The 26,433-nt window shown below is 38.5% G+C and overlaps 1 protein-coding gene across 6 annotated transcripts in view; it reads right to left on the bottom strand.

Moving 5' to 3' along the window:
* rab6a (RAB6A, member RAS oncogene family) overlaps positions 1–26,433 on the bottom strand; it is a 92,366-nt gene that overhangs the window by 10,312 nt on the left and 55,621 nt on the right. For 2 of the 6 annotated variants that reach the window (XM_059963949.1, XM_059963945.1), the window contains 4 exons: positions 22,685–22,738; positions 16,860–16,965; positions 3,592–3,703; positions 1,207–1,300 (listed from right to left, as the gene is read on the bottom strand). In XM_059963949.1, coding sequence (XP_059819932.1) covers positions 1,207–1,300; positions 3,592–3,703; positions 16,860–16,965; positions 22,685–22,738 — 366 coding nt within the window. Of the gene's footprint in view, positions 1–697; positions 792–1,206; positions 1,301–3,591; positions 3,704–16,859; positions 16,966–17,055; positions 17,162–22,684; positions 22,739–26,433 lie in introns of all 6 variants that reach the window. The other 4 variants (XM_059963948.1, XM_059963944.1, XM_059963947.1 and 1 more) reach the window with 3 other exon arrangements.

Genomic DNA, 26,433 nt, shown 5'->3' with positions numbered 1-26,433 from the left:
CATTCTGCACTAAAAATACATTTTAAAGGCAACCTCTTGTGAGCTGGAGTAAGAGAACAAATATCCTACGAATTAGGATCAAACAAAACTAGATATGCTACCATGCAAGATAAAGTGCAACTTAAAATGTTTACAATTAAACCTTTGTGAACATGACATTATACAGCAAGCCCCACCAGAAGGTAAAAGTGGAATTACCAGTAACTACAGAGTTGATTGGGACAAACCTGCGAAGGCAAAGTTTAATAAGGCAATCATCGCACAAGAAGAGAAGCAGAAGCAGAAGCCCTGAAACTTAGTTCCACCAGTGTCTTAAAGAAATCGCAATTTACTGAAAATATGCAATGAAACAAGTGACCAATAAAAATTTAAGGTGGTTACCAAATATAAGTTTTTAAAATCGCTACAAAGCAGCCAATTTGAAACAGAAGTTTGAGGCCAAAATACACAGAAATAATTTTAAGACAACCATTTTAACAGCAATCTCAGTAAATTATTAAGTTTTGAATTATAAGTATTTTTCCAAAAAGTGCACAACTGTCTTAACAGTTATTGTTATTTTTAGATTTGAACACTAACTGAATAGGTACAATATTTTTATTACTTCGTACTCGTACCATGCAATTAATCATCTAGCAGAAGGCAGGATAACCAAACACCACTACAAATGGCACACCATGGATATAGCAAGTTCTACCTGCTTGACATTGTAGCCTATCTTTGCACTGGTTTCAATAAACAGAACATTCAGGTCTTTGGCTCTCTGTTCACCTTCTTCAGTTGTTATTTGCCTGGACAGATGGCAAGACAGAACAAACACTTTAAAACAATGCACATATATATTTGAACACTGCAGTTTTTGCTCATTTCTGGGCTACATTTAAAAGGAAAATATCAAGATTTTAAATCAAAAAAAGTTTGAGATTCCCTCTTCAGATTGCATGAAAAGATTTCTGAGCAATATCCCAAATGCTGAAATTATGAAGTTAATAAAAGCTTCACTCATCAAATATATTTACAGCCTAAACCCCAAAGATTAGAATCCCTGGATGTCACTTTAATCACATTGCAAAATGCTCACTGATAGCCGATTTCTCATTGCAAGACCCCAGCACCCACAAATACCAGTATTAAAGACGAGCTTTGGTTTTCCTCTGTAGCCACATAAACAAACAAACCCTGCAGTGTGCCCTATTTCTCACTTACCTGTTTTACATTGTAGCCTGCTTTAGCACTAGTTTCAATAAACATTACATTCAGTTCTTTGGCTTTCCTTTCCCCTTCCTCGATTGCAACTTGCCTGCAGCAGATAAAGTAATGGTTGACAATGAATTTTACAGCATTGGGGAACACCAGTGAAGATGAACTTTGGTGAGTAGGAATGTATTGCTGACTGCTATTACCCAATTTCAATTGGCAGAAGACACTATTCCAATTGCTGATCATTTTGGATGATAGTTTGCTGTCAAATTAAATGAACAATTACAGAAAGCTGCAGTTAGTGGCTACCTGATTTTAGATGAGGCAAGATTAGAAGTTAATTCTGGCTGACACTGCACATGGTAAAGAACATCACGTTTGGCAAGTCAAAAATTCTCTACAAAAAAATAAATTCCCTATTTTGGTAAATGAAAATTCAATTATACCAGATGCAAGAAATCTAAATTAAAATAGAAAATGTTAAAAAGCATTCAACAGGTCAAGCAGCATCTGTAAAGAGAAACTGTGTTAGCATTTCTGATTTGAATATCCTTCATCAGAACTGGGAAAGAGGGAAAAGGAAATTAGTTGTAATTTATAGATAAGGTGATGGAAGAATGGACAAAGGGAACAGTCCTGATAGGAAGAAACTAAGACTGGCATAACCTGGTTATTCCGTTTCACTTTCCACAAAATCTGCCCAACCTACTGATTACTTATATCATTTTTTAAATCACAGTATTGGAATAAAAAGGTCCTTAATGAAAGGGGTGGATTGCATGATTCAAGAACTCCCAATGAGAAGGTAAATGTTTTACCCATTAACAAAAAAATTAGGTGACAATTTTATCCAAATGTTACAGGACCAATGGATGAGCAGAATTCTCCACAAATACTAAAAGACAAAGAAGTCCTGTTCATAGAAAGACAAAATAAAAACAAAATACTAGGTCAGGTAGCATTTGTGGATAAAGAAACCGAGTCAATGCTTCAGGGGAATAACAGGTCATTGAACTGAATTTTCTTTTTATTTAGAGATAAAACATAGTAACAGCCCTTCTTGGCCCAATGAGCCCACATAACCCAATTACACCCATGTGCACTATTAACCGATGTGTCTTTGGAATGAGGGAGGAAACCTAAGTGGTCATGGGTAGACACCTTAAGGACAACGGCCATTGACAATTTCTCTTTTCGCATAAGGTGCCTGATCCGCTGTCCTTCCAGTTATCTATTCTCATCTGCTAGCATTATTTTAGGCAAAATAAATATTTCTGAAGGAAAAAAAAGTGATGCAGTATCTTAAAAACGACTTAGAAATAACTAACATTGATTACAATAAGTAATAGCATCCCTTTTCTCAGCAGTCCCTTTCATCGATCAGGCAAAACCACATGGCTTTGACAGCTACAATCCTAATTTAAAAGACTGCAAGATCCAGAAAAACCCAAAATATTTTTTAAATACAATTCAAAATATCAATGTTTCTTGGGAGTAATTGGGAAGAAGGGGAAATCACTTAGGATGGACAAATAGAGGAAAAACAACTATGTTTAGGATGTAGTTGAAAGGCTATAGTTGCAAAAGATCAAATAGGACAAAAAAATTGTGCTTTGGCAGTGGCAGTCAAAGCACACTTTCAGAATTATTTTTTATTTGAACCATTATGTCTGAGGTTGATCTATTTTGCAATCAATTCTTTGCTGGAGGTTAATTAATCTGTGTCCAAAAATGTATGTAACCATGAGGAATTTCAAGACCTTATTAGAAACTAATTAAAATGGAAACAAAAAATGCAGATAGTAATTTGAATTCATAGGTATAAAGATATGGAAAGTATGTGGAAAATGCACTTAGAACTATTGGAATAACACTGACAAAGACCATTCAAGAGAATCAGCCCATTTGATTTGCTGCACAATGTTTGCTGCTACTTGCAATGGTACAATTTGTCAAAATTGTGTAACAGAGACATATATATGTTGACAAAAGATTCCACATTAGAGTAAAGAATTTATATTTATGGTTTAATGGCAATCCAGGTAAGTGACCTTTCACTTATTTTAACTTTTAAATATTTACTTCAAAACTATTAATATTTACATGTTAAAAATAACATCTGAAAGTTGTTTTTCTATGAATTCAATGTCTGTCCACAGGTCCAACAAATTTACAAACCTAACCATACAACTGGACACAAATCAAGGAAGAAAATTAAGTTTCCCTACCTATAAACTTATAGTACATGCATGAAGATTGCTGGGCAAGTAATTACCTACAAATAAAGGAAGCTATTGAAAAGTTGTGAGAAGATGAGGAAGAATACAAACTAATTAGTTACTAGCACAGCACTTTATTATATGCAGTTAGCATTATTGAAAAGAATCTTACCTTTTATCTGCAAGATCTGTTTTATTTCCCACTAACATAATGATGACATCACTTCCTCTCTCTGTTCGGACATCATCAATCCACTTTGTGGTTTGTTGGAAGGAGTTTACATCTTTTGTTTTAAAAAATAATAAATATGTTGTAAATTAACACCAATTACAGTTGCTTTAACTTGCAAATGAAAAAGGCCATGGCCAATGAGACAAATGGAGACAACTGTAAGCTTTAGCTTCAATATCTTTTAATATTACATTTAAATTTTTTTTCTCTGCTTTAAGATTGCAACCCGTTACAACTGTCCAATGTAATTCATTGAACAAGCAACCTTGGGAAAATTCTTTCCGCAGCAGTATGCCAAAAAGATCAAACATAAATGAACTACCTGCTTGAAGAATTTTTGGTGCAATTGTACAAATAAAAACTGATGTACTTTCCCAATCTCAATAAATGCAAGTGCTAAACATCAGTTTATTATGGTAGCTGTGTACAGAGCACACACAACATATTCACCACCTTCAAAACACAAGGATCAAGTTTTACTTGTAGGATAAACTTATCAATAAACAAGTTAATAAGTATCTCCCTTCAAGAAAGGTAGAAACTCAGAATTTTGAAAATTAAAGCAAATATTTTAATTAACTACATCACAGCAGCCACAAATCCATTTGAATTGATCTGAAGACATAAAAGCTTTAAGTAGCTATTGGGTATAATTAAATAAGACGCATCTTAAAGATCCCATCTTCTAGAAAGTGATCATTTACAAATAGGCTGACACCTCAGAATCCTTTTCAAAAAACTTAAGACCATGTCCAGCTCTGACCCTAAAATAATCAGGAATTAGTCAAAGGAGGATTCCGGTTGCCTCCTCTGAGGAATACCTTCTCCAATGAGAAACACTGAGTAGTGTTTACCACTCACCTTCAAACTCATTTGATTGTATTTCAATCTCCTCTCATTGAAAAAAAATGCTGCTCATTATAATAAGGAAAATATAGGGGAATATTGGGCAAGTAATCCAGAATGGCAAATTATAAAATTTATGGATAAGGAGCTCGGATAAATATTGAAAATAATAGCTTCTGGTAGTTGGGTTATTTGTGTTTCTAGCGGGGCGGGGCGGAGAGGAGAGAAAAGGCAAGTGAGGGTGAGGATGATGGGATGAAGGCAAGAGAGGCAGATGAAAGGGAGAGGTTATAAAATATTAGTTGCACTATTTGGGGTTTCTGACTCTCCAATATGGTATCTCTACATTCAAATTATATTACTTTTAATTTTTTTTTATTTATTGAAAATAACTGTACTTCAGCAACTCTGTACCAACCTATCTTAACCTTAGCTTACTTGCCTTCCACAAGTATTTCTACATTTCAATTTTCCAACAATTCACTTAGGACTTATTTTTCACCAGTCTCAATTTATAGTAAATTTATCTTTCTGTTATCCAACTATTTGCATCATTCCCAAATGAAGCAAATTGTTAGCAACAAGCTGTTTTTGTCAATCACAAATGAGGTGGTGTAAATTCTATCAACTTCAGAAATGTTACCAAGTACATTAACACAAGTCTTATCGCTACTGTATGCATCTTCAGCATCACCAATATGCTTAAAAATTGTTCATGACCTTTGGATCCAGCATTGGCTTTAAAAGTAAATCAAACATACTATTTTTGGAACTACAGATTCCATAGAGAAGCACTGGTTCCAACAACAGTGATTTGAGGATGGGTTGCTAAAGTTTTGCCTACTAAAAAAAACAGCCAAGTTAATCAATCTTGTAACTCAGACTGGGTGCTATTCAAATACTGGAAACAAACTCAAGATTGGCATCTGGTAGAACAAGCTTGGAAGCTTTCACCAGGGCAACTTTTTGTTTAAAATAATGCTGTGTATTTATGAAAGTTGTGTGATGTTAAGAGGGTAATGAATATGTGGCAGCTATTGATCACCACACTAGATTCAGATCTTCTGATTAGAACCATCCAACACCCAACCACCCAAATTTCAGCAAACATCATTGCAAACCTAACCTGGGAGAATTCTGAAGACTAAAACTTTACTGAAAAGGCAAACTGTCAGATTTTCACTGATGATCCAGATTTTAAGGTTACACCTTCCAAGCAGTTTTGAGTTTTCAGATAATTTGACTTAATTGTCACGTAAAACATCTTACTTAACAGACAGTTTAGTAACCTGCTTTTAGAACATTAACGACACCATAAGACCGCCTCATAATAATAATGAGAAGAACTTGCAGGGCCAAGCTCTTTGAAATGAATGAAAATATATTCAGAACAGTTACCCTGCAACCTTGGCCACAAGTCCAAGTTTGTGCGCAAAAATAAGAAATTCTTTCATCTGTCTCCAGCAGCCAGTTTTTTGTTTCATGTAGCTGGAAGATCAAGCAAATTTCAGCAAACTTACAGTTTCTATTTGAAGCTATAAGGAGGCAGCTCATTATCATCAATTCAGCTACAAATGTGGCAGGTCTTAAGCAAGCTGATAAATGCAACTTCAGTCTATTGCACCACAATGGATTTTGCACAAGGGCCTCAATAACTAGTCAACTTCAACTGCATTGCTAAAATTCTCGAAAAATGAACAAAATTTCAATAGGGTCTGCTATTGGCAATGACAAATAACCCCAAGCTGTTTTAGCATGAGAAAAGGAATCTTTTTATCAGAACTGGATGGGCAGTGCATTTGTTTTACCTCATTTTAAATTCCTGGAACAAGTTCATTGTTGAACCTTTTCCAGGAGTACTACTTTGAAAACAGTATTTCCAATGAAGTGTGACATATTATGGGACCATTTTCTTCTCGTCTCAATGCAGCACATTTATTCAAATCAATTTCAATTCCGAAACCAATATTTACATGCACACATGCCGAGTACAACTGTAACACGTCTATGATTGAGGGAACATGCAGAATCCATACTTTGCACGGCTCCAGGTCTTAAATTAAAATGGTTGTGTTTCATGCTGACAATGTAAGCATTTCCAGCCCATTTGGGCTTTAACAGTAATCAAGGGGATTATTTCTTCAGTGCAACTTTGTTTGCAGACTGTTAAGGATTCTGCTATGCAAGATCTTGCACAAAATGAATGTGTAGCCTTAATTAATTTATTGGTACAGATCAGCACAAAATTGGCAGTTTTTAAAATCACGTAACAAATGACAATACAAGAAAAAGTGCACAATGTTGTTACTCCAGGATCAGTTGAAATACTAGTTCTTGGGAAACAATCTTTTATTGAACTTGGGACTACCTGCTTTCAAAATGGAAGACAGTTCTTATAATTGCCATGTTTCACTTTAAAACTGAAAAAATCTGCAGATTTCTAATGAAATTTGCAATGGCTCCTCATTGCTTCTTCTTCAAAATTCATGAAATGGGGGTAAACTGCCCCTTTCAGAAACTGGGCACAAACCACCCCAAGTAAAATACATTTCATAGCGAAGTGAGCCAGCTTCACGACTGAAAATCTAATTTTTTAATTTATCATGACTTAGTATTCTAATTAGCTTCAGCATTCATATGGAAAATAGCTAGTGGGAGATAGAAGCAAGGACACCCACATCTATCCTGTCATACTGCAGGAAAAAAAATCTACCCGTGTGGACCATGAGTATTAAAAACAAGCTTTACTGGCAGTATTGTCAACCACTTTCACACAGATGTCCAATCACTTGGCTGATAAACCGAAGGGCTTCTCTAGTGACATTACAACCTAATAACAGAAAATCAAGCAGCTGAAAATGTAGCTTCATAAAAGGTCAACCACCAAATAAAAAGCAAAAAGAAATAGTAATTTTAATAGCCTTGAAAAATCCAATTGAGTTTGTATTCTCAGTAAGAAATATTCAAGTCGTGTTTGCAATCCAGCCAGGTCCCTTTGCTGATGTCACCAGGGAGAACAGCATGGACCTAAAAGGATTCCAAAGCAAAATGTCTTAATTTCAAAATCAGGTGTATTAGAACTAAGAAACCAAGCTAAACAATATTATTTGGGTATTGCAATTACCTTGATGCTAATAGAAGATAGAAAAAAACTTGAATTATTCTTTCTAAGTATTCTTATCATTTCAAAGTAGTTACAGGAACCTTATACCTTGTCTGGAGAGTTGTCTGCATTTGCTGCCTTCACATTTGATAACATTATTTAACGGGGTGGGGGGGGGGGGGGGGAGAAGAGAGAGAGAGAAACGAAAATGCAATTAGAAAGAAAATGGAATTAGGGCTCCCTGAAGACTTCTCAATAAATCAGATGGACTGGACTGCTGATTCAGAGAAGGCAAAAGGTTGCGATCTGTATTTCATGATAAACTATTGTGGTGCTTGGATGCAGTGGTCTCTGCAAACATTTGTTCCCACAACCTGGACAATCTGATGATTAACTGTCAACAATTCTACTTACCAAGAGAGTTCTCCTCCATGATCCTAAATGCAGGTTATATACCTCTAAAAACATATGTCAATGTAGTGAATGCCGCGATTAGCAAACAAGGAACAGCCTACCCTGAAGCCTTTCAAATCATTTTTAGGGACTTCAAACAGGCTTGTTTGTAGAAAACTCTGCCCAATGGTCATCAACATATCACCTGCAGCACGAGGGGTCCCAATGCACTAAATCACTATTACACTACGATCAGAAATGCCTGCACGGCATTTCAGGAAACTTAATCACCTAGCTATCCTTCTCCTACCTGCATACAGGCAGAAGGCTCCAGTGATAGGGCCAACAAAGATGTAACTGCTGAGGGCTACAGACAAACTATGGATTGCTTCGAGTCAGTAGACCGGGCCATGTTCAAGGTCTTAGAGGATCTGAATGAATGTACCACAGTTGTCACGGACTTTATAACAGTCATTGATGAGTGTGCCCCAACAATATCATTCAGTCTTCCCTCACCAGAAGCCCTGGATGAACCAGGAGATCTGCAATCTGCTGAGATCAGGAGTATTCAGGTCTGGTGACTAAGTTAAATACAAGAAGTCCAGGTACCAATTTTCAGAAAGCCATCTCATGTGGGAAGGGGCAATTCCAGACCATACTTAAACAACTGAAGGATGGTTAACAGCTGTGGCAGGGCTTGAATGCTATCACTTCCTACAAAATGGAACCACGTGACATAGGTGACAATCACAGATGAGCTCAACACCTTTGACCGTCCAAACATGGAGCTATCTTCACGGACTCCCACAACAACCCTATGATTTCAGTCACTGAGACTGATATGAGAACATCCTTCAGAAAGGTAACTCTGCAGAGAACATCCGGCCAAGACAGGTTACCTAACAATACACAAAAGACCTGTGCTGATCAACCGGCTGGAGCATTCACTGATATCTTTAACCTCTCACTTCAGCAATGTGAGGTACCCACTTGCTTCAAGCAGGCTTCAATTGTACCAGTACCCAAGAATGTGAAAACCTGCTTCAATGACAATCACACAGTGGCAATTACATCCAATGTGATAAAGTGCTTTGAGGGACTGGTGATAAAAATTACCCTCCTGGATGCACTCCCAATTTGCCTGCCCTCACAACAGTCCAATGCCAAATGCCATTTTGCTGGCTCTTCCCTCAATCCACATTTGTATGTGACTTTGCAGTCCAAATATTAGGATGTTCTTCATTGACTACAACTCGACATTCAATACTACAAGTTACCAGCAAAGTGGATGAAGGCAAGGCAGTGGATGTTGTCTACATGGACTTCAGTAAGGCATTTGACAAGGTTCCTCATGGGAGGCTGGTCAAGAAGGTTCACTTGCTCAGCATTCAGGATGAGCTAGTAAATCGGATTAGACATTGGTTTTGTGGAAGAAGCCAGAGAGTGGTGGTAGCAGGTTGCCTCTCTGACTGGAGGCCTGTAACTAGTGGTATGTCGCAGGGATTGGTGCTGGGTCCTTTGTTGCTTGTCATCCATATCAATGACCGGAATGATAACATGGTTAACTGGATCATCAAATCTGTGATGACACCGTGATTGGGTGTGTAGTGGACAGTGAGGAAGACTATCATGGCTTACAGAGGGATCTGCATCAGCTGGAAAAAAAGGGCTGAGAAATGGAAAAAGGAATCTAATGCAGCCAATTGAGTGGTTTTACACTTTGGTAGGACCAACCAAAGTAGGTCTTACACAGTGAACAATAGGGCACTGAGGAGGGTGGAAGAACAAAGGTATCTGGGAATACAGGTACATAATTAGCTGAAAGTGGCATCACAGGTAAATAGGGTCATAAAGAAAGCTTTTAGCTCATTGGTCTTCATAAATTAAAGTACTGAGCACAGAAGATAGGATGTTATCACAAACAAGAAAAAAATCTGCAGAAGCTGGAAATCAAAGTAATACACACAAAATACTGGAGGAACTCAGCTGGCCAGGTAGCATATATGGAAAACAGGAAACAGTCAACATTTCAATCCAAGACCCTTCATCGGGACTGGAAAAAAAGAGATAAGAAATCTAAGAAAGAAGATGGGGGTGTGGGGGGGGGAGGGGGGAAGGAACAAGTACAAAGTAGTAGGTGATAGGTGAAAGCAGGAGAGGGCAAGGGGTGAAGTAAAGAGCTGGGAAGTTGATGGGTGAAAGCAATATGGACTGGAGAAGGGGGTATCTATAGGAGAAGACAGAAGGTCAGGGAAGAAAGGGAAGGGGAGGTGATGGGCATGTAAGGTTATAAGATGAGAGGGGGAAATGGGAATGGTGAAGGAGAAAGGGGGCGGGAGGGCATTTATCAGAAGTTCAAGAAATCAATGTCATCAGGTTAGAGTCTACCCAGGCAGAACATAAGGTGTTGCTCCTCTAACCTGAGTGTGACCTCACCACCGCAGTAGAAGCAATAGAGGATATCATGTTGAGGTTGCATAAGACATTGGTGAGGCTTAATTTGGAGTAGTGTGTGCAGTTTTGGTCACCTACCTATAAGAAAATGTGAAGAAGGTTGAAAGAGTGCAGAGAACATTTACAAGGATGATGCTGGGTCTGGAGGACCCGAGTTATAAAGAAAGATCGAATAAGTTAGGACTGTATTTAGAAAGCAGAAGATAAAGTTGATTTGAAAGTTATGAGGGGTATAGACAGGGAAAATGCAAGCAGGCTTTTTCCTCCAGAGGTTGGGTGGATCATGGCTTAAGGGTGAAAAGTGAGAAGTCTAAGGGGAAACTTCTTCACTCAGAGGATCGTGAGAGTGTGGAATGAGCTACCAGCACAAGTGGTCCATGCAAGCTCAATTTCAATGTTTAAGATAAGTTTGGATAGGTACATGGATTGAAGGGATATGAGGGCTATGGTCCTGGTGCAAGTCGATGGGAGTAGTCAGTTTACATGGTTTCTGTATGGACTAGATGGGCCAAAGGGAATGCTTCTGTGCTGTACTTCTCTATGGCTCTAGTCCCCTCAAAACTAATCAATAAGCTTCAAGTCCTAGGCCTCAATACCTGGATCCTTGATTTCCTCACTTGCAGACCCCAGTCAGTTCTGTTTGGCAACAGCATCTCCTCCACAATCTCCCTCAGTACAGATGCACCGCAAAGATGTGTGCTTAGCCCCCTGCTCTACTTGCTTCATACTTACAATTCAGGGTAAGCACAGCTACACTGCCATATTGAAATTTCCCAAATACACCGTCACTGGCCAAATCATGGGAGGTGACAAATCAGCATATAGGAGGGAGAGTGAAAATCTGACTGAAATGCTGCAAAAACAACATCTCACTCAATATCAGTAAAGCCAAAGAGATGACTGTTGATTTCAGGTGGCAAAACCAGAGGTCCATAAGCCAGAACTTATAAGGGCAATCAGAGGTGGAGAAGGTCAGCAATCTTAAATTCCTCAGTGTTATCATTTTGAAGGATCTATCCTGGGTCCTGCACACAAGTGTCATTACAAAGAAAGCAAGGCAGCGCCTCTAAAATTTCAAACTTCTTTCAATATGTGGTGGAAAGTGTATTGACTGGTTGCATCATGATTTGAAATGGAAACATCAATACCCTTGTACAGAAAATCCTACAAAAAGTAGGATATGGCTCAGTCCATCACAGATAAAGCCCTCCCATATATAGAAGAGGGGAGGAGGGTGGATGATTTTTTTCAAACTGAAAGGAGAAATCAACATTCATGCCATCAGATTTCAGGCTATCCAGACAGAATACAAAGTGTTGCTCCTCCACCCTGTCTCACCTTGGCACAAGAGGAGGCCATGGAGCAGCATGTTGGAACAGGAATGGGAATTGGAATTAAAATGTTTGGCCACTGGCAAGTTCCACTTTTGATGAATGAAGTGCAGGTGATCAATGAGCCTCACCAATGTAGAGGAAGCTGCATCGGCAGCACTGGATGGAGGTGAGGGAGGTGGTGAATGAGCAGGTGTAGCACTTAGGCCACTTGCAGGGTTAACTGACAGGAGGAAGATTAGTGAGAGGGGTGTATTGACAAAGGAATCATGGAGGGAGTGATCATTGTGGAAAGCCAGGTGGGTTAATGTTCAGCGGTAGGATCCCTTTGGAGATGGTGTAAGTTACAGAAGATGCGTTGGATGGGGAAGCACATGGGGTGGTAGGTAGGACAAGAAGAACTCTATCACTGTTAAGGCAGTGGGAAGATGGTGAGGGTGGATGTTTGGGAATGGAGGAGATGCCGGTGAGGAGGAAGGGAAAGGGTCTCGGCCCAAAACGTCAACAGTGCTTCTTCCTATAGATGCTACCTGGCCTGCTGCATTCCACCAGCATTTTGTGTGTTGCTTGAATTTCCAGCATCTGCAAATTTCCTCATGCAAGGGAAAGTTTCATTAGTTTTTTAAAAATTGCCTCAAGATTGTTTTGCTAGTCCCTTAATAAAAGATTGAAGTTAGTCTTCAATTTTGGAACCTTGTTATTGGATTGGAGAGCACGTCATACAGGATCAAACACCCCCCCCCCCCCCCCACCCCAACCCCACATAGTCTCTAAGCGGTGTTGGTTTGTTTGAGTAGCCACTACAACATGCAACAAGCAATTAGAAAGGCAAGTGGTATGCTGGTCTTAAATTCGCGAAGATACGAGAGAAGATTTCTTTTTACCATTGCATGAGGACTGGATGATATCTGGATTATTGTGTACTGAACTGAATTCCTTTCTGAAAAAAGGTTATACATGCCACAGAGTGCAGCAAAGATTCACTGGACAAGTTGCTGGAATAGTGAGTTTGTTGTTTAGAGACAGTAGAATAGGACCACTTTCTCGAAAGCTAAAAAGGATTTCCACTGAAGGTTACAATATTGAGACACAATTGAAATAGGGTGAATCCAGAAAAATATGCATCTCCTCTCTATGGAGTCAAGAATCAGGCTGGTGCACAAATATAAATGGTAATGATAAAAATTTCCTCCTTCAGAAGATCATATACAATGAAAATTTATAAAGTCAGACAGGAAAAGAAAGCAACAATTTCAAACAAATGGGCAGTGAAATTTTGATGAAATTATGTTAATAGCTCCTGATTACTGTTAGAGTATTTGAAAGAGTGAACCTGGAAGTCTTCAGTGTATAATTTACAGATGGGCCAGCCAATGCCAACAACCAAAGCTGTAAATTTGAATCACTCTCCACCAGAGGGCTACAGATGCCAGAATAACTGAAATTTTTAAATAGTGAAATCAGTAAAATTTACTAAGGAATTTAGATTAAGTCAAGAGACAACAGCAAGATGACAGTGATCTTGAGGAGCTTTAGTGGTATCTTCTACTCTGTTGCAATATGATCAGGAGATTGGATATTAAGAAATGTAGAGTTATCCGCATCTAAGCAGATAAACCATGATTTTAATGAATGGTAGAGCACATATGATGAGTCAAATAGCCTATTCAAGATTCTTCCAAAACATTTATCACCTGTTTAATATGAAAGTTAACCTCAATACAGAGTTCACTTTAAAACATACAGTTTCTGCTAGCGCATGTTACAAAGGAGAAAGGAGGAAACAGCCACCTCTATTTCAATTGGAAGTCACCAGATCAAGCAAAGTACGTCTTCTGACCAGAAATGAAGAATGACAGCAATCATTACTTGATAATAATGAAAATCCATAAGGCAAGTGAACATACTTGTTGTAATCAAATGGATGCAACAGGAAGACCCCAGGGGCAAAATTCACCAGTGATAGAGTCACACCTAGCAGAAAGCACCAATGTTCTGGTGGTGGAACAATTGCTGGAGGGTAATAACAATGCCAGGCAATGGTGCATTTATTCTCAGAGAAGCAAACGTTTTGTTATCTTCTTTCCTTGATAAAGATGGGAAGTGGGGCTATGGTCTGTAGTCTGCACAATTTCTTGTATACTGAAGCAATCTGAGGCTGCCAAACAAGACAAAAGCCCATGATATTACAGGAAATATACTAGCATGGACAAAGGATTGGTTGACTGACAGAGAGCAAAGAATGGGAATAAAAGGGGCTTTTTCTGGTTGGCTGCTACTGTTCTGCTAGGATCACTGTTGGATCCACTACTTTTCACCATAAATAATGACTGGGTGATGGAACTGATGGCTTTGTGGCTAGATACAAAGACAAGTGGAGGGGCAAATAGTGTTGAGGAAGCAGGGATTCAGCAAAAGGACGTACAAATTAGGAGAATGGGCAATGAAATGGTAGGTGAAAAATAGTGTAGGGAAAGGCATAGTTATGCACTTTGGTAGAAGGAATTAGGCATAGACCACTTTCTAAATGGGGAGTAAATTCAGAAGCTGGAGGTGCAAATGGATTTGGGAGTCCAAGTACAGGATCCCTAAAGGTTAACTAGTAGGTTGAGTTGGCAGTAAGGAAAGCAAATGCAATGTTAGCATTCACTGTGGCAGAAATAGAATATAAAATAAAGGATGCAATGCTGAGACTTTCAGGCATTGGTCAGTATCAAGAGCAGTTTTAGGCTCCATATCTAAAAGATATTTGGCATTGGAGAGGGTCCAGTGAAGTTTAATGAAAATGATTCTGGGAATGAAAAGGTTAATGAATGAGAAGCGTTTAGTGGCTCTGGGCCTGGACAGGAATCTCAGAAAACCTAGGACATACTGAAAAATCTGGATAGAGTGGATGTGGAGAGGAGGCTTCGAATAGTTGGAACAAAGATGAGGAGAATTTCTTTAACCAGAGGTTGGTGAATCTGTGCATTCACTGACTCAGACAGCTGTGGTGGTCAAGTTATTGAGTATATTTAAAGCAGAGAAAGGAGAATGGGCTTGAGAGGGAAAATAAATCAGCTATGACTGAATGGTGGAGATGACAAATGGAATAATTCAGCTCCTATGTGATATGGTCTTAAAATCAACAAGCAGAAACGCCTGGGTAACAACAATTTGTGTTAATCAACAAAGCTGACTTTTGAACCATACAAGTATCAGGTAATGACCATCTCAAAGTATGCTTTATTTCACCTCTTGACACTTAATTCCAATACCACTTTTAAAACCCCTACCATCAGCATGTTAAACCAGTATTGACTAGGGACACACAGACAAGTTAAAAAAAATGTATACCCATGCAATCTAATAGAAATTGGCAAATTGGATCCAAAATTGAGTCAAGAGAAAGGAAATGCAATGGTTGACAGCTTTAATAATGAAGGCCATTACCAGAGGAATTCCACAGGGCTGAGTACTTGGTCCCTTGGATTTTGTAATGTTTTACATACAGTTATAGACAAAGTAAAAATTTAGCCCTATGGTGACCAATAAGGAAGAAAACATGTTACTTCAGGAAGATATAGATGGTCTGGTCATCAAAGTAGAAAGGTGACAAATGGAATCTAATCCAAAGGCAGGACTAATGCTGTGTTTTGAGAAATGCAAATAAGGCAGGAGAACAGAAACTTATTATGATATTGAGTGATGTTGAGACATATGGGGATTCAAGCCTACCTCCACATCTATTAAAGGTAGCAGGACAAATCAATAAGGGTATACCAAGTGTTTTCCTTGGTTAGCCAAGGCCTAGATGTTAAGGGTTGGGAAGTTATTCTATACATGTATGCAACAGTAGTTAAAACACAACTTAACCAAGTTATAGTTCTGGCTACTGTACTGCAGGAAAGTGATTGCACCGGTAAATTGCAGAGAATTTCAGTTCTGAAAAACTGCTGCTAGAATGAAAGACTGGATTAGCTAAACTTGTCCCCTTTAGAACAGAAGCAGCTGAAGGAAACTAATGACATGTATGAAATTATGAGGAGCACAGATAAAGTAAAAGGGAAGGATTATTTCCCTTGGTAGAATCATCAAACAACAGGGGTGATATATTTAAGTTTATGATAAAATGACTGGATGGAAGATGAGCAAATATCTTTTCACCCAGATAATACAGGGTTTGAAACTTACTGACTTGGTGGTAGAGACAAAAATTACTTGAAAAACAACAAAACTTGGGATCACAGACGCAGTGCTAACATATGGGATATGGGGGGGGGGGGCAATTTCTCTTCAGCTTCAGCGAAACAGTGGACCAAATGATCTACTGTATCCTAACTTTTCTATGAATCGAGATGTATCAACTACATAAACAGTGTGGTTCCTAGAGCAAACCTTATTCACTGAATGTTGCAACAAATAGGTCGCTTCTAGACTCCAACAAAAACATGCCACAAACCACAGAGTTTGCTGGATCCAAGGGGCATGCCTGCATGGAGGAGCTGTAACAATGCACAAGCAGCTCAACATTACCCAGTACATAAGGATCCATTTGATTGGTAGCCATCCAATATCTTGAACATCTAATTCGATACCACAGGCATCATGGCTGCACACAGTACAGGATGTGCAGCGACAATCTTTCATTAGGGCTTAATGAAGCAATTGGCCTATCTTTTTTTAATTAACACCTCCCATTTTCTTCAGTTAAATCAGTTCAGGAGTCAAAATCCTGGAATTCCCTAGAATCAGCACATAAACTGCAGTAACGTTCATAAATGGAAGTCTTTCTTTCCATAAATAATAGGGCAGACTAAAGACTTTTTTTAAAAACTTCTATATAAGGACATAGCTTGGAAAATTGAACGGGATGTTTTGTACTGAGAAATTCCTACATACAGTTTGAGTTGTTGTTATGCACCAACTGGAGAATTTTGAAAAACATCCTCAATATAACTTAACCCAGGGTAACCATAGTCATAGAAACACAACCAGATTTTCTTCACAGACCTGTTGAGGTTAGGCTATTACGTAAGCAATGAAGGGGATGCACATGCCCATTTGAAGCCAATGTTAGAATAGCAAAAGGCCCCACTCACTTGTAATATCATAGACAACAACTGCAACAGTAGAGTCACGAATGTAGCTAGGAATCAAGCTCCTGAAGCGCTCCTGACCTGCTGTGTCCCATAACTGCAACCGCACCTAGTCACCAGGCAAACAACAGCAAGAAAAGGGAGGAATAAGAATATCAAGGGCTGTTCCCTCTTGAACATGAAAACTTCAAATACCTACTTGTGATATCGTAAACTACTACAGCTGCAGCTGAATCGCGGATGTAACTGGGAATAAGGCTACGGAAACGCTCTTGGCCTGCAGTATCCCAGAGCTGAAGCCGTATCTGTGGGATGGGAGAAAAGGTCAAAGAGAACAAAAGCAGTAGCAAGCATTCAAATACAAAAAGGATAAAGTTAAAAAAAAGCGCTAACGTGAGGGACAACAGGAGTGCAACTGTCAGAGGCTGAAAGATAATTGTGTGGAATTAGCATTAAACATATCCAACTTGTCCTTACAGTGTTACACATTAAGGGCTGGAACATTTCTGTCATCTGCACATCTGTACCAAATTAAGCTGCTTTAATTTAGGTGTCAGTGTAGAACTGCAAAAAAGCGGCTCCTGGAATCTAAAACAACTGGCATTTTTCAAGATTAAAAGTCAAGTTGGCCATCATACCAATCCAAGATTTCATGAATTCAAATATTGACTTCAGTATTAAAATATAGTTATAGGTACAGTCGGCAAGACTGTTTTCCCCAATTAAGTGGCTGGATTCCTCACTGGAAAATCTCTGGGTTGGAAGCATCAATTATATTAACATAGATTTATCCACTTGATCAATGAGACAATGCTTGAGTATTTTCACACCATCCAAGTATAGCAATGATTCATACAGGAAAAAGGTAGAATAAAAAGGATCTGTTTGGTTTCACTTTAAGTTCTTTTTTTTAGCCAGCCAATTGCTGCAATTTGTAGATAATGGACAATTTAGCCTCCAAGCAATTTTGATAATGCTTTCATCAAATTTACTATTCCAGATGTCAAATAGTTCTGTTCATTTTCTGAAATTTCTAATTGTCAAACTGAAACAAGTTTCATTATCTGTTCTGAGCCAGGAAAACATTAAATTGGACTGATTATTATGCTACAAATGAATTTAGTACTCAGAGCTGTGCCAAAAAAACAGCTTTAGGTAGCTGCCTCCACTTCAGTCCAGTCATTCCAGAAGACACACATATACATTAGTGAAAAAAAGAATCTGACTCAGTAGTGGTAGCTTATTTATGTCTGCATTTCTAAATAACAAGCATTAACAATAAAAGCCCACATAAAATTGGTCACCTTAAGGTACTGTAGGGTGCACAGCAAACCCCAGTTAAGTTTCTCTCACTCAAAAAATGAGAGATTAAAACAAATGGATCAAAAATTACATTGTTGCATTCTTCTTGTATCTAACAGAAGGACCCACCTATTCCAAATCAGGTACCTACAAGATCAATTTCGTTAGCCACTGGAGCCAAAGAGCAGATCTTCCAGAACTGAACAGAGTGCCAGTATTCACGACTGGCACAATGCACTTCTTGCACGAGAGAAGTGCTAAAGTAGATGATACCTGTCAAAAATCATTTAATATAAGATGGTGAAAGCCAATACCCACGCCTCAGTTGTCTCTTCAGTATGGTGAAGTGGCTTGTTGTCAAAACCAGCTCCAATCTGTTTCAGTATCAAACTCGAGAGATTTATACCAGGTAAAATTTGCAATTATGCTGCAGGTAAAAGCATGGTCTTCGTATCAATTGAAGAAAAGGCTGAGATGTTGCCACTATCAACAATAATGCAGGTGTGGAAGCCCAAAGAGCAGAAGACTTTAGAAGTGCTCACAAGCTCCCTCAAAGTGTTTTTTTTTCAGTAAATCTAAAAGGAGAAAAACTAAAGGTGGTTACAGAAAAATTCCAGTAACAGCTGAAAACATCATCATAGGATCAGAGTAGGAAAAAAATAGTATCTAAAGGGTTTAAGGGATAGATTAAGGACTGGTGGACAAGGAAAAACATGATCATCAGTATCACCATTTCAAATTGGAGGGTACAGGCAAACCTTACAGTCTGGTACAGAAGTGATAAAGACACAAAAGAGTTAACCATGTTGAGGTAACATTAGGCCAGAAGAGGGCAAAGCTACAAGGGCAAGCATATGTAAATAAAGATTGGAATAAACCTAGGAGCTGAAGGAAATTTGGAATTACCTAGCACAGTGATGCTAAAGCAGAGTTTGCCTCAGCCTGAGATAGTGGACAGGAAAGGAATTTGAAAGCAATATCAATGGTGTAATGTTTGTGGCTAGGGCTACAGTAGGGAATTCCATTGATAAGTCATTTTCATTAAATGCAAGGTAGTTATCTTTGTGCTGTTTACCTAAAAGAAACTGTGCTTCAATGAAGAGAGTGGGAACTATTGAAACACAGTGAAAAGTTTAACAACACATGGAGCAGATTTAGAGCCAAATGTACAGACATTCTTGTGAAACTTACTATGATACATGGATCATGTTACCAAAGCATAATATGAACATGAGAAAAGGACTCAGTGTGCACAAGAATGGTGTTACTGGAGGTCAATTGGCTATAAAGTGGGACCAGGCAAACAAAGCTGAACAATGGAGGATGGAGTTCTGAGGATTTATATAATCACACTGAAGGGTATGGTCAAAGTGAGAAAATGCTGCATATTCACAAAATACATCAATTGTGTTGAGATAGGGTCCGAATGCACCCTTTGATTCAAATGGAACTTTAAAAAAAAGCACTTAATTGTAATAAAAATTGAACTTGGATATGAGAGGAGGAGGAGGTTAGACTTGTTTCTGATGGGGATGTGGATTGATGATAGGAGCTTCAAAAGAATACAGCACTTGCCCAAAATAGCAGATAATTTGAAAGATCAACAAGAAAAACGTATAGTTTGAAGACCAGCCGTATACTGGAATATGCGTAAAGAGAGTACAGTTGGATGTCATGAAAACAATGAGTTTGAAGAGATTATATGTAATGATAGCAGAAGCCAAATTGAGATGCAAATTCAGGGATTGAATAATCAGAAGACTGGGGAAAGAAAGCATTTGGGGAAAGGTGCAGATTAGTCAATTTATAAATGATTGGACATTTAAGAATTGGTTAGTGACTATATAGGCCAAAGACAAACATTTTCTGCAAACCACAAACAATGGTACAGAATTATGAACCGTAAAGCTATTAGTATTTGAAAATTGCACTCTGGAAAGATGATGGGCTCCACGTACCAAGCTTGACATTGTGTTCAACATTGAAATAAGTATTTTCAATACTTTATTCATGGTTAATTGCCTTTGGGGTAGTTCAAAAATAGAAAGTATCACAGTATTTGACAATCTCAGAATAAACTGGAAGGCAAAGGTCAAGATTAACTAAATCCAATTGATATCAACATCATGAAGAAAACAATGAAACAAGATCAGGAATTGATAAATGACTAAACAAGAACTGTATATTACTAAAAACACATGGGAACAATACATTATACTTTTGATAATTAAAAAAAACTTCTGCAAATGAGAAGATATTATAGAAAAAGAGCCTATACAAAATGGCTAATTTTGTCTGTTTAAGGTTCAGTGCACTCTATTACATGCCATTTGGATTCCATAATCATCCATGAATGGATAATAGCAAAACCAAAGTGCATCTCAGAGGGAGGAAGATGTTCTCCATGTTTCAGAAAAATTGTTTCACTCTTTAAAAGTATATCTACTTATTACAAGTATAGGCTCTGTCTCACAGGACTCCTGACTTAGATCCTGACAAAGGCACAGTGGACAAGAAGAGTAACTGCAAGACATGAACAACAATCTCACATCTGCATGCCGAACACAACTGAACAGCTTAGTATGAAGAGTTCCAACTTCTTCCTTTCAGAAGAAACTACAGCAAAATTAGTTATTGCAAAGGCAAATCAAAAACTGCAGATGCTGGAAATCTAAAACTAAAACAGAAATTGATGGAAATATTGGCCAGGTGATGGAGTCTTCAATCTGGAATATTAACAATTTTTCTTTCTGCAGCTACTGTGTGACCTGCTGAATGTTTCCAGCATTTGCTAGTTAATTTGATGCATCAAAAGCAAAGGACTAAAATAAGCTCCACATACAATAAAAGAGGAAGGTGGTCTGCAAAGCAGTTATTATATTAAAGCTGAAATTAACCGTTAGGTTTTAACAGGATTCAATAGAGACCTGATAACAACCTTAATGATGCACTTCATCTGACTAAAAAGAAAACCATAAATTTTATATAACCATTTGCACCCCCCCCCCCCCCCCACAGCTCTGCTACACAACACCCCATCTCTTACTTCAGTAGTTGGCAAGTTGATGGAGAAGATCCTGAGAGGCAGGATTTATCAACATTTGGAGAGGCATAATATGAATAGGAATAGTCAGCATGGCTGTGTCAAAGACAGATGGTGCCTTATAAGCCTTATTGAATTTTTTGAGGATGTGACTAAGCACATTGATGAAGGTAGAGCAGTAGATGCAATGTTTATGGATTTCAGCAAGGCATTTGATAAGGTACCCCATGCAAGGCTTATTGAGAAAGTAAGGAGACATGGGACCAAGGGGTCCTTGCTTTGTGGATCCTGAATTGGCTTGCCAACAGAGGGCAAAGAGTGATTATAGACAGGTCATATTCTGCATGGTCGATGACCATAGTGTGCCTCAGGGATCTGTTCTGGGACCCCTTCTCTTTGTGATTTTTATAAATAACCTGGATGAGGAAATGGAGGGACGGGTTAGTAAATTTGCTGATGACAAAGGTTGGGGGTGTTGTGCATAGCATGGAGGACTATCGGAGGTTATAGCAGAACATTGATAGGATGCAAAACTGGGCTGAGAACTGGCAGATGGAATTCAACCCAGATAAGTGTGAAGTGGTTCATTTTGGTAGGTCAAATATGATGGCAGAATATAGTATTAATGGTAAGACTCTTGGCAGTGTGGAGGATCAGAGGGATCTTGGGGTTCAAGTCTGTAAGACACTCAAAGTAGCTGCACAGGATGACTCTGTGGTTAAGGCGGCATGAATTAGCCTTCATCAACCATGGGATTGAATTTAATAGCCAAGAGGTAATGTTACAGCAATATAGGACCCTGGTCAGACCCCACTTAGGAGTACTGTGCTCAGGTCTGGTCACCTCACTACAGAAAGGATGTGGAAACTATAGAAATGGTGCAGAGGAGATTTACAAGGATGTTGCCTGGATTGGGGAGCATGCTTTATGAGAATAGGTTGAGTGAACTTTGCCTTTTCTCCTTGGAGTGACGGGGTATGATAGGTGACCTGATAGAGGTGAACAAGATTATGACAGGCATTGATTGTGTGGATAGTCAGAGGCTTTCCCCCCCCCCCTCCACACCCCACCCCCACAAGGCAGAAATGGCTAACACAAGAGGGCACCGTTTTAAGGTGCTTGGAAGTAGGTACAGAGGAAATGTCAGCGGTAAGTTTTAAAAAAAATATATAAACACAGAGTGGTGAGTGTATGGAATGGGCTGCCAGTGATGGTGGAGGCGGATACAAAAGGGTTTTTTAAGAGACTCTTGGATAGGTACATTGAGCTTAGAAAAGTAAAGGGCTATGGGTAAACCTAGGTAATTTCTAAAGTGCATGTTCGACCCAGCATTGTGGGCCAAAGGGCCTGTATTGTACTGTAGGTTTTCTATGTTTCTATGTTCTTACATGGCAAATTTACTGTGATCATTGTTTTCACTTTACAGAGCAATGGAAAAAAAACTTAACTTCAAGTTTAAAAAAAATGCTTTTAAGTTACTTACTGTTCGATCTTCCAAGTACATAGTTTTTGACAAAAAGTCTATTCCGATGGTTGCCTGTAGGTGGAGAATGAAATATTAAAATAAATGTACTTAGGACAAAATAGGACCAGCTGTGAATTACACAACCAAAGCTGTGACATGGTTTGATTCATGTTCTAAACAACAATTAATCCCAAAATATTTGAATAATTTTTCCTTTAAGCCCAAGGGTCTGGAATTAGTTACATTGACAAAATTCACCTGTTTTTTTTTCCATAATGCATTCTGACAGATATAATGAAGACACTTTTTTTAATAAAGGGAATTTTAAAAAATGTGTGCATTTAAGATGCAGTTGATTTAACAATTAAGCTGACAAAAGAATGAAATATTCAACCGCATGCATTACTACTCGTCACAAATTAATACTTCCTAATGATTAATTCAACTCAATAGGCTGAAGGTTACATTCAAAGGACAGACACATCCATTTTCTTAAATTCAACTTCATTTTATCTACTAATCAACATAATGCATTTGATTTTTCTTTGTTTCAAAATTGTAAACACTCAAGCACCCAGGAAAATCCTGAGAATCAACCCATTATTTTTTATGATCATTCTATTTTGGTGACTTGGCACCTTTATTCACAATTCAGCTAGATCTCAATGGTTACAAAGTTGGACATCAAACAATGAGCTGCAATCCCTAAACAGCATGGTTCAGTGAAGCACTCTGCTAGCTCACATCATTCCTCACAATCAGCATCACTCATAGTTCAACTACTTTCTATTTTTGGCTTGCAACTTCCAACTAATCATTTAAAGTACAAGAAATCTGGACAAACAAATTAATCTTTATTGGACATTGTAGAATGAATTATGAAGCCAAAAGAGACCAGAGATGATGTAATCTAATCTCAGGAATAACTCAGTGAATCAAGCAACATTTGTGGAGGTGAAGAAAAGTACTTTTCACTGTTTTGGAATAAGAGCCTGCATCGGGACCGAGGAAAGATTGCCAATATACAGCAGTACGAGAGAGGAGTGGAACAGAGATTGTTGAGCGATAGGTAGAACCAGATGAGGATGATGACCAGCCAGATAGGTTAAAATTATGTTGCTTTCACACAGCTATGTTTAGGTGGCTGATAGGAAATGGTGACAGAATTAAATCAACATTTTAAACAAATACTTTAAAACAGGCACCACAAAATAGCTGCAATGCAAATTTAGTACATGAGAGCTGGGAACTGTTGCCAACACATTTGCATTGCGTACCTCCATCTCAAGGATCTTTGACTCAGTTGATGAGCTGGAATCTATGATTCAGACATTGTTCATTTTGTGGGGTGTTACATGGATATGTTTTTTCTGAAGACTGTTTGTTATAGCCCTTAGCACTATAGAAATGGTTGGTCAAGATGGCCAGAAAGATCTGACTTGGCCTGAGGAGCATACGAGTGATAGTAGGAGTTTCAGTCTTGGCACAAATCCAAGATTCTTGCAGAATTTGCGGATGGGAGTAAAATCATCACAACACTGCAGTATCTGAGTTAGGGGAATGAAAGAGAGCACAATAGTAAAGGGAACAGCAATATAGCACAGTTGGTGTTGATGCTCGGAGGAGCCTGGATGTGATATTAATCATGAAAGCTAAGTAATTAGTAAGGCAAGTGTTTGTATTGATCTGTACTGTAAGAAGACTTGAGTACAAGAATAGAGATGGCTTTCTCCAATCAGATAGAACACAGTGAAAACACAACCTAGAACATTATTTACATGTGGGTAGCAGATTTAAAGCACAAAATGACATTAAGCAGACTGGACCCAAACTTTCATGCAGAGAATGAAAAAGATCTCACCAAAACTTCAAAATGGGTCTGACCAGCTAAGTGCTGAGCTTATCACCCAACAATTTAAACAACTACAACACCTCCGGCCTGTTCCTGAAACCGTATGACCTGCTTCCACTCTTTCTCCACTTTGAATTATCATAGCAGAGTAATTTGTGGGATGTTACACTTCAATAAGGTTTTGAGCATATCATCTAATTTTTCTTCTGCCTGCCTGGAAATCTTCCATTAAAGAACTTGGAATAGAGCGTCAGCAAATGAGGTGGTCTGTCCAAAAAAGGCAGCTGATTACAACAAATGCTCCTAAGCTATGGATATTGGCCTAAAGAGGACACCTACCCTTTTTATTTATGCAAGTATATAGGACTTTGTGCAGGCATGGTTACTATTTTTCCACCACCTTGAGATGCCAACTGTATTTTATTATTGATACAGCTTGGTAACATGCCCTTCCAGCCCAACAAGCCCATGTTGTTCAATTAATTGACCAATTAAAATACTAACCCATACATCTTTGGAATGAGGGAGGAAACCCACATGGTCACAGGGGAAAAAATAAAAGCTCCTTACAGTCAGCAGTGGAATGGAACCTAGGTCACTGGAGCTGTAATAACATTACACTAACTACTACACCATTGTGCCATCCAACATGTAGCTTTTAAAAACACATCAGAAGGCAAGGATCACTGCTGCCCAATGGATTGCAAATTCTGTGCAGGTCCAAGGTCACAAATTCATGTACACTTTACCTCAATTACAGGCTCTGCAGAATTTCCATCAATATCTGCTTTCATTAAAAAATAGCTCCCAAGACATGAGAAAGGGTGTATGTTTTCTCCAATCTCATTGTGAACCTTTATTGCTAGAAGGCAATATGGTACCAGAGTACTAGAGCACTACAGTACAACAGCAGCAGGTGCTCTTGCACATGTTGTGCAGAAGGCATGTTCTCTGATACGCTTCTGCAAACATCAGCAATATACTGGAGCTTGGCTGTTAAGCATGTAGAAATAAAAGTGCCCTAGACCACTGAATTTGGATGACTTGATCCTAAAGAGGCTGAACAGCTTCCCATTATTTCTCAAGATTAGGTCCTCTCCCACAAAAAGTCTATTGGAGCTGAGGACAACATTGTGCCAAAAAAAGCACGTTGAAAAAGCAATTCGAAAGTAAGCAACTGTTTGTTTTGGTACAAAGAAATGTCAGATGGATTTTAACCCAGCCAAATGTGAAGATCAAATATAAAGAGACAGTACACTTAATAGCAAGACCCTTAAAAGTATTAATGTGCAGATGGATATTGGGTCCATGTCCATACTGCAATGAAAGTTGATTGGGAGATAAAAGTGACGTATGGCATGCTTGCCTTTATTAGTCAGGTATCACGTTCAAGAGTCAGGAAGCTCTGTTGCAGCTTTATAAAACACTAGTTAGGACGCCTTGAAATATTGCATTCAGCTTTGGTTTCCCCATTATAGGAAGAATGTCAAGTGTTTGGAGAGGACGTAGAAATGGTTTACCAGGATGCAGTGTGGATTAGAGGGCATTAGCTCCAAGCAGAGATTGGACAAACTTGTAATGTTTACTCTGAAGATCTGATAAAGGCTTACAAGATTATGAGAGGCAAAGATACAGCAAACATTATGGATAATGCTGTTAATGCAGCAGAACACAGTGGGCACAAAGGTTTTCTCCTGTTCCTGTACTCTATTTTAGTTTTTAAATTACGCTCCTATATCTTATGACCTTGGAGAAGAGGTGGAAACAGCATTAAGCTAAGGCAAGGCAAAAATTTTCCATTAAAGGGGCAGTAATGGCAGTCGATGAAGTGGTATACCTCTCCTACGAAATACGGGAAAATCACTGAGTGGATTCATCAGGGCAGATAATGGCAGCATTTAAAATTACCTAACTA

This window comes from Hypanus sabinus, chromosome 3, assembly GCF_030144855.1.
Source record: "Hypanus sabinus isolate sHypSab1 chromosome 3, sHypSab1.hap1, whole genome shotgun sequence".
In the NCBI taxonomy this organism is placed as follows: Eukaryota; Metazoa; Chordata; class Chondrichthyes; order Myliobatiformes; family Dasyatidae; genus Hypanus; species Hypanus sabinus.
The sequence above is the reverse complement of the archived record's forward strand: the minus strand, read 5'-3'. Positions and strand labels throughout refer to the sequence as shown.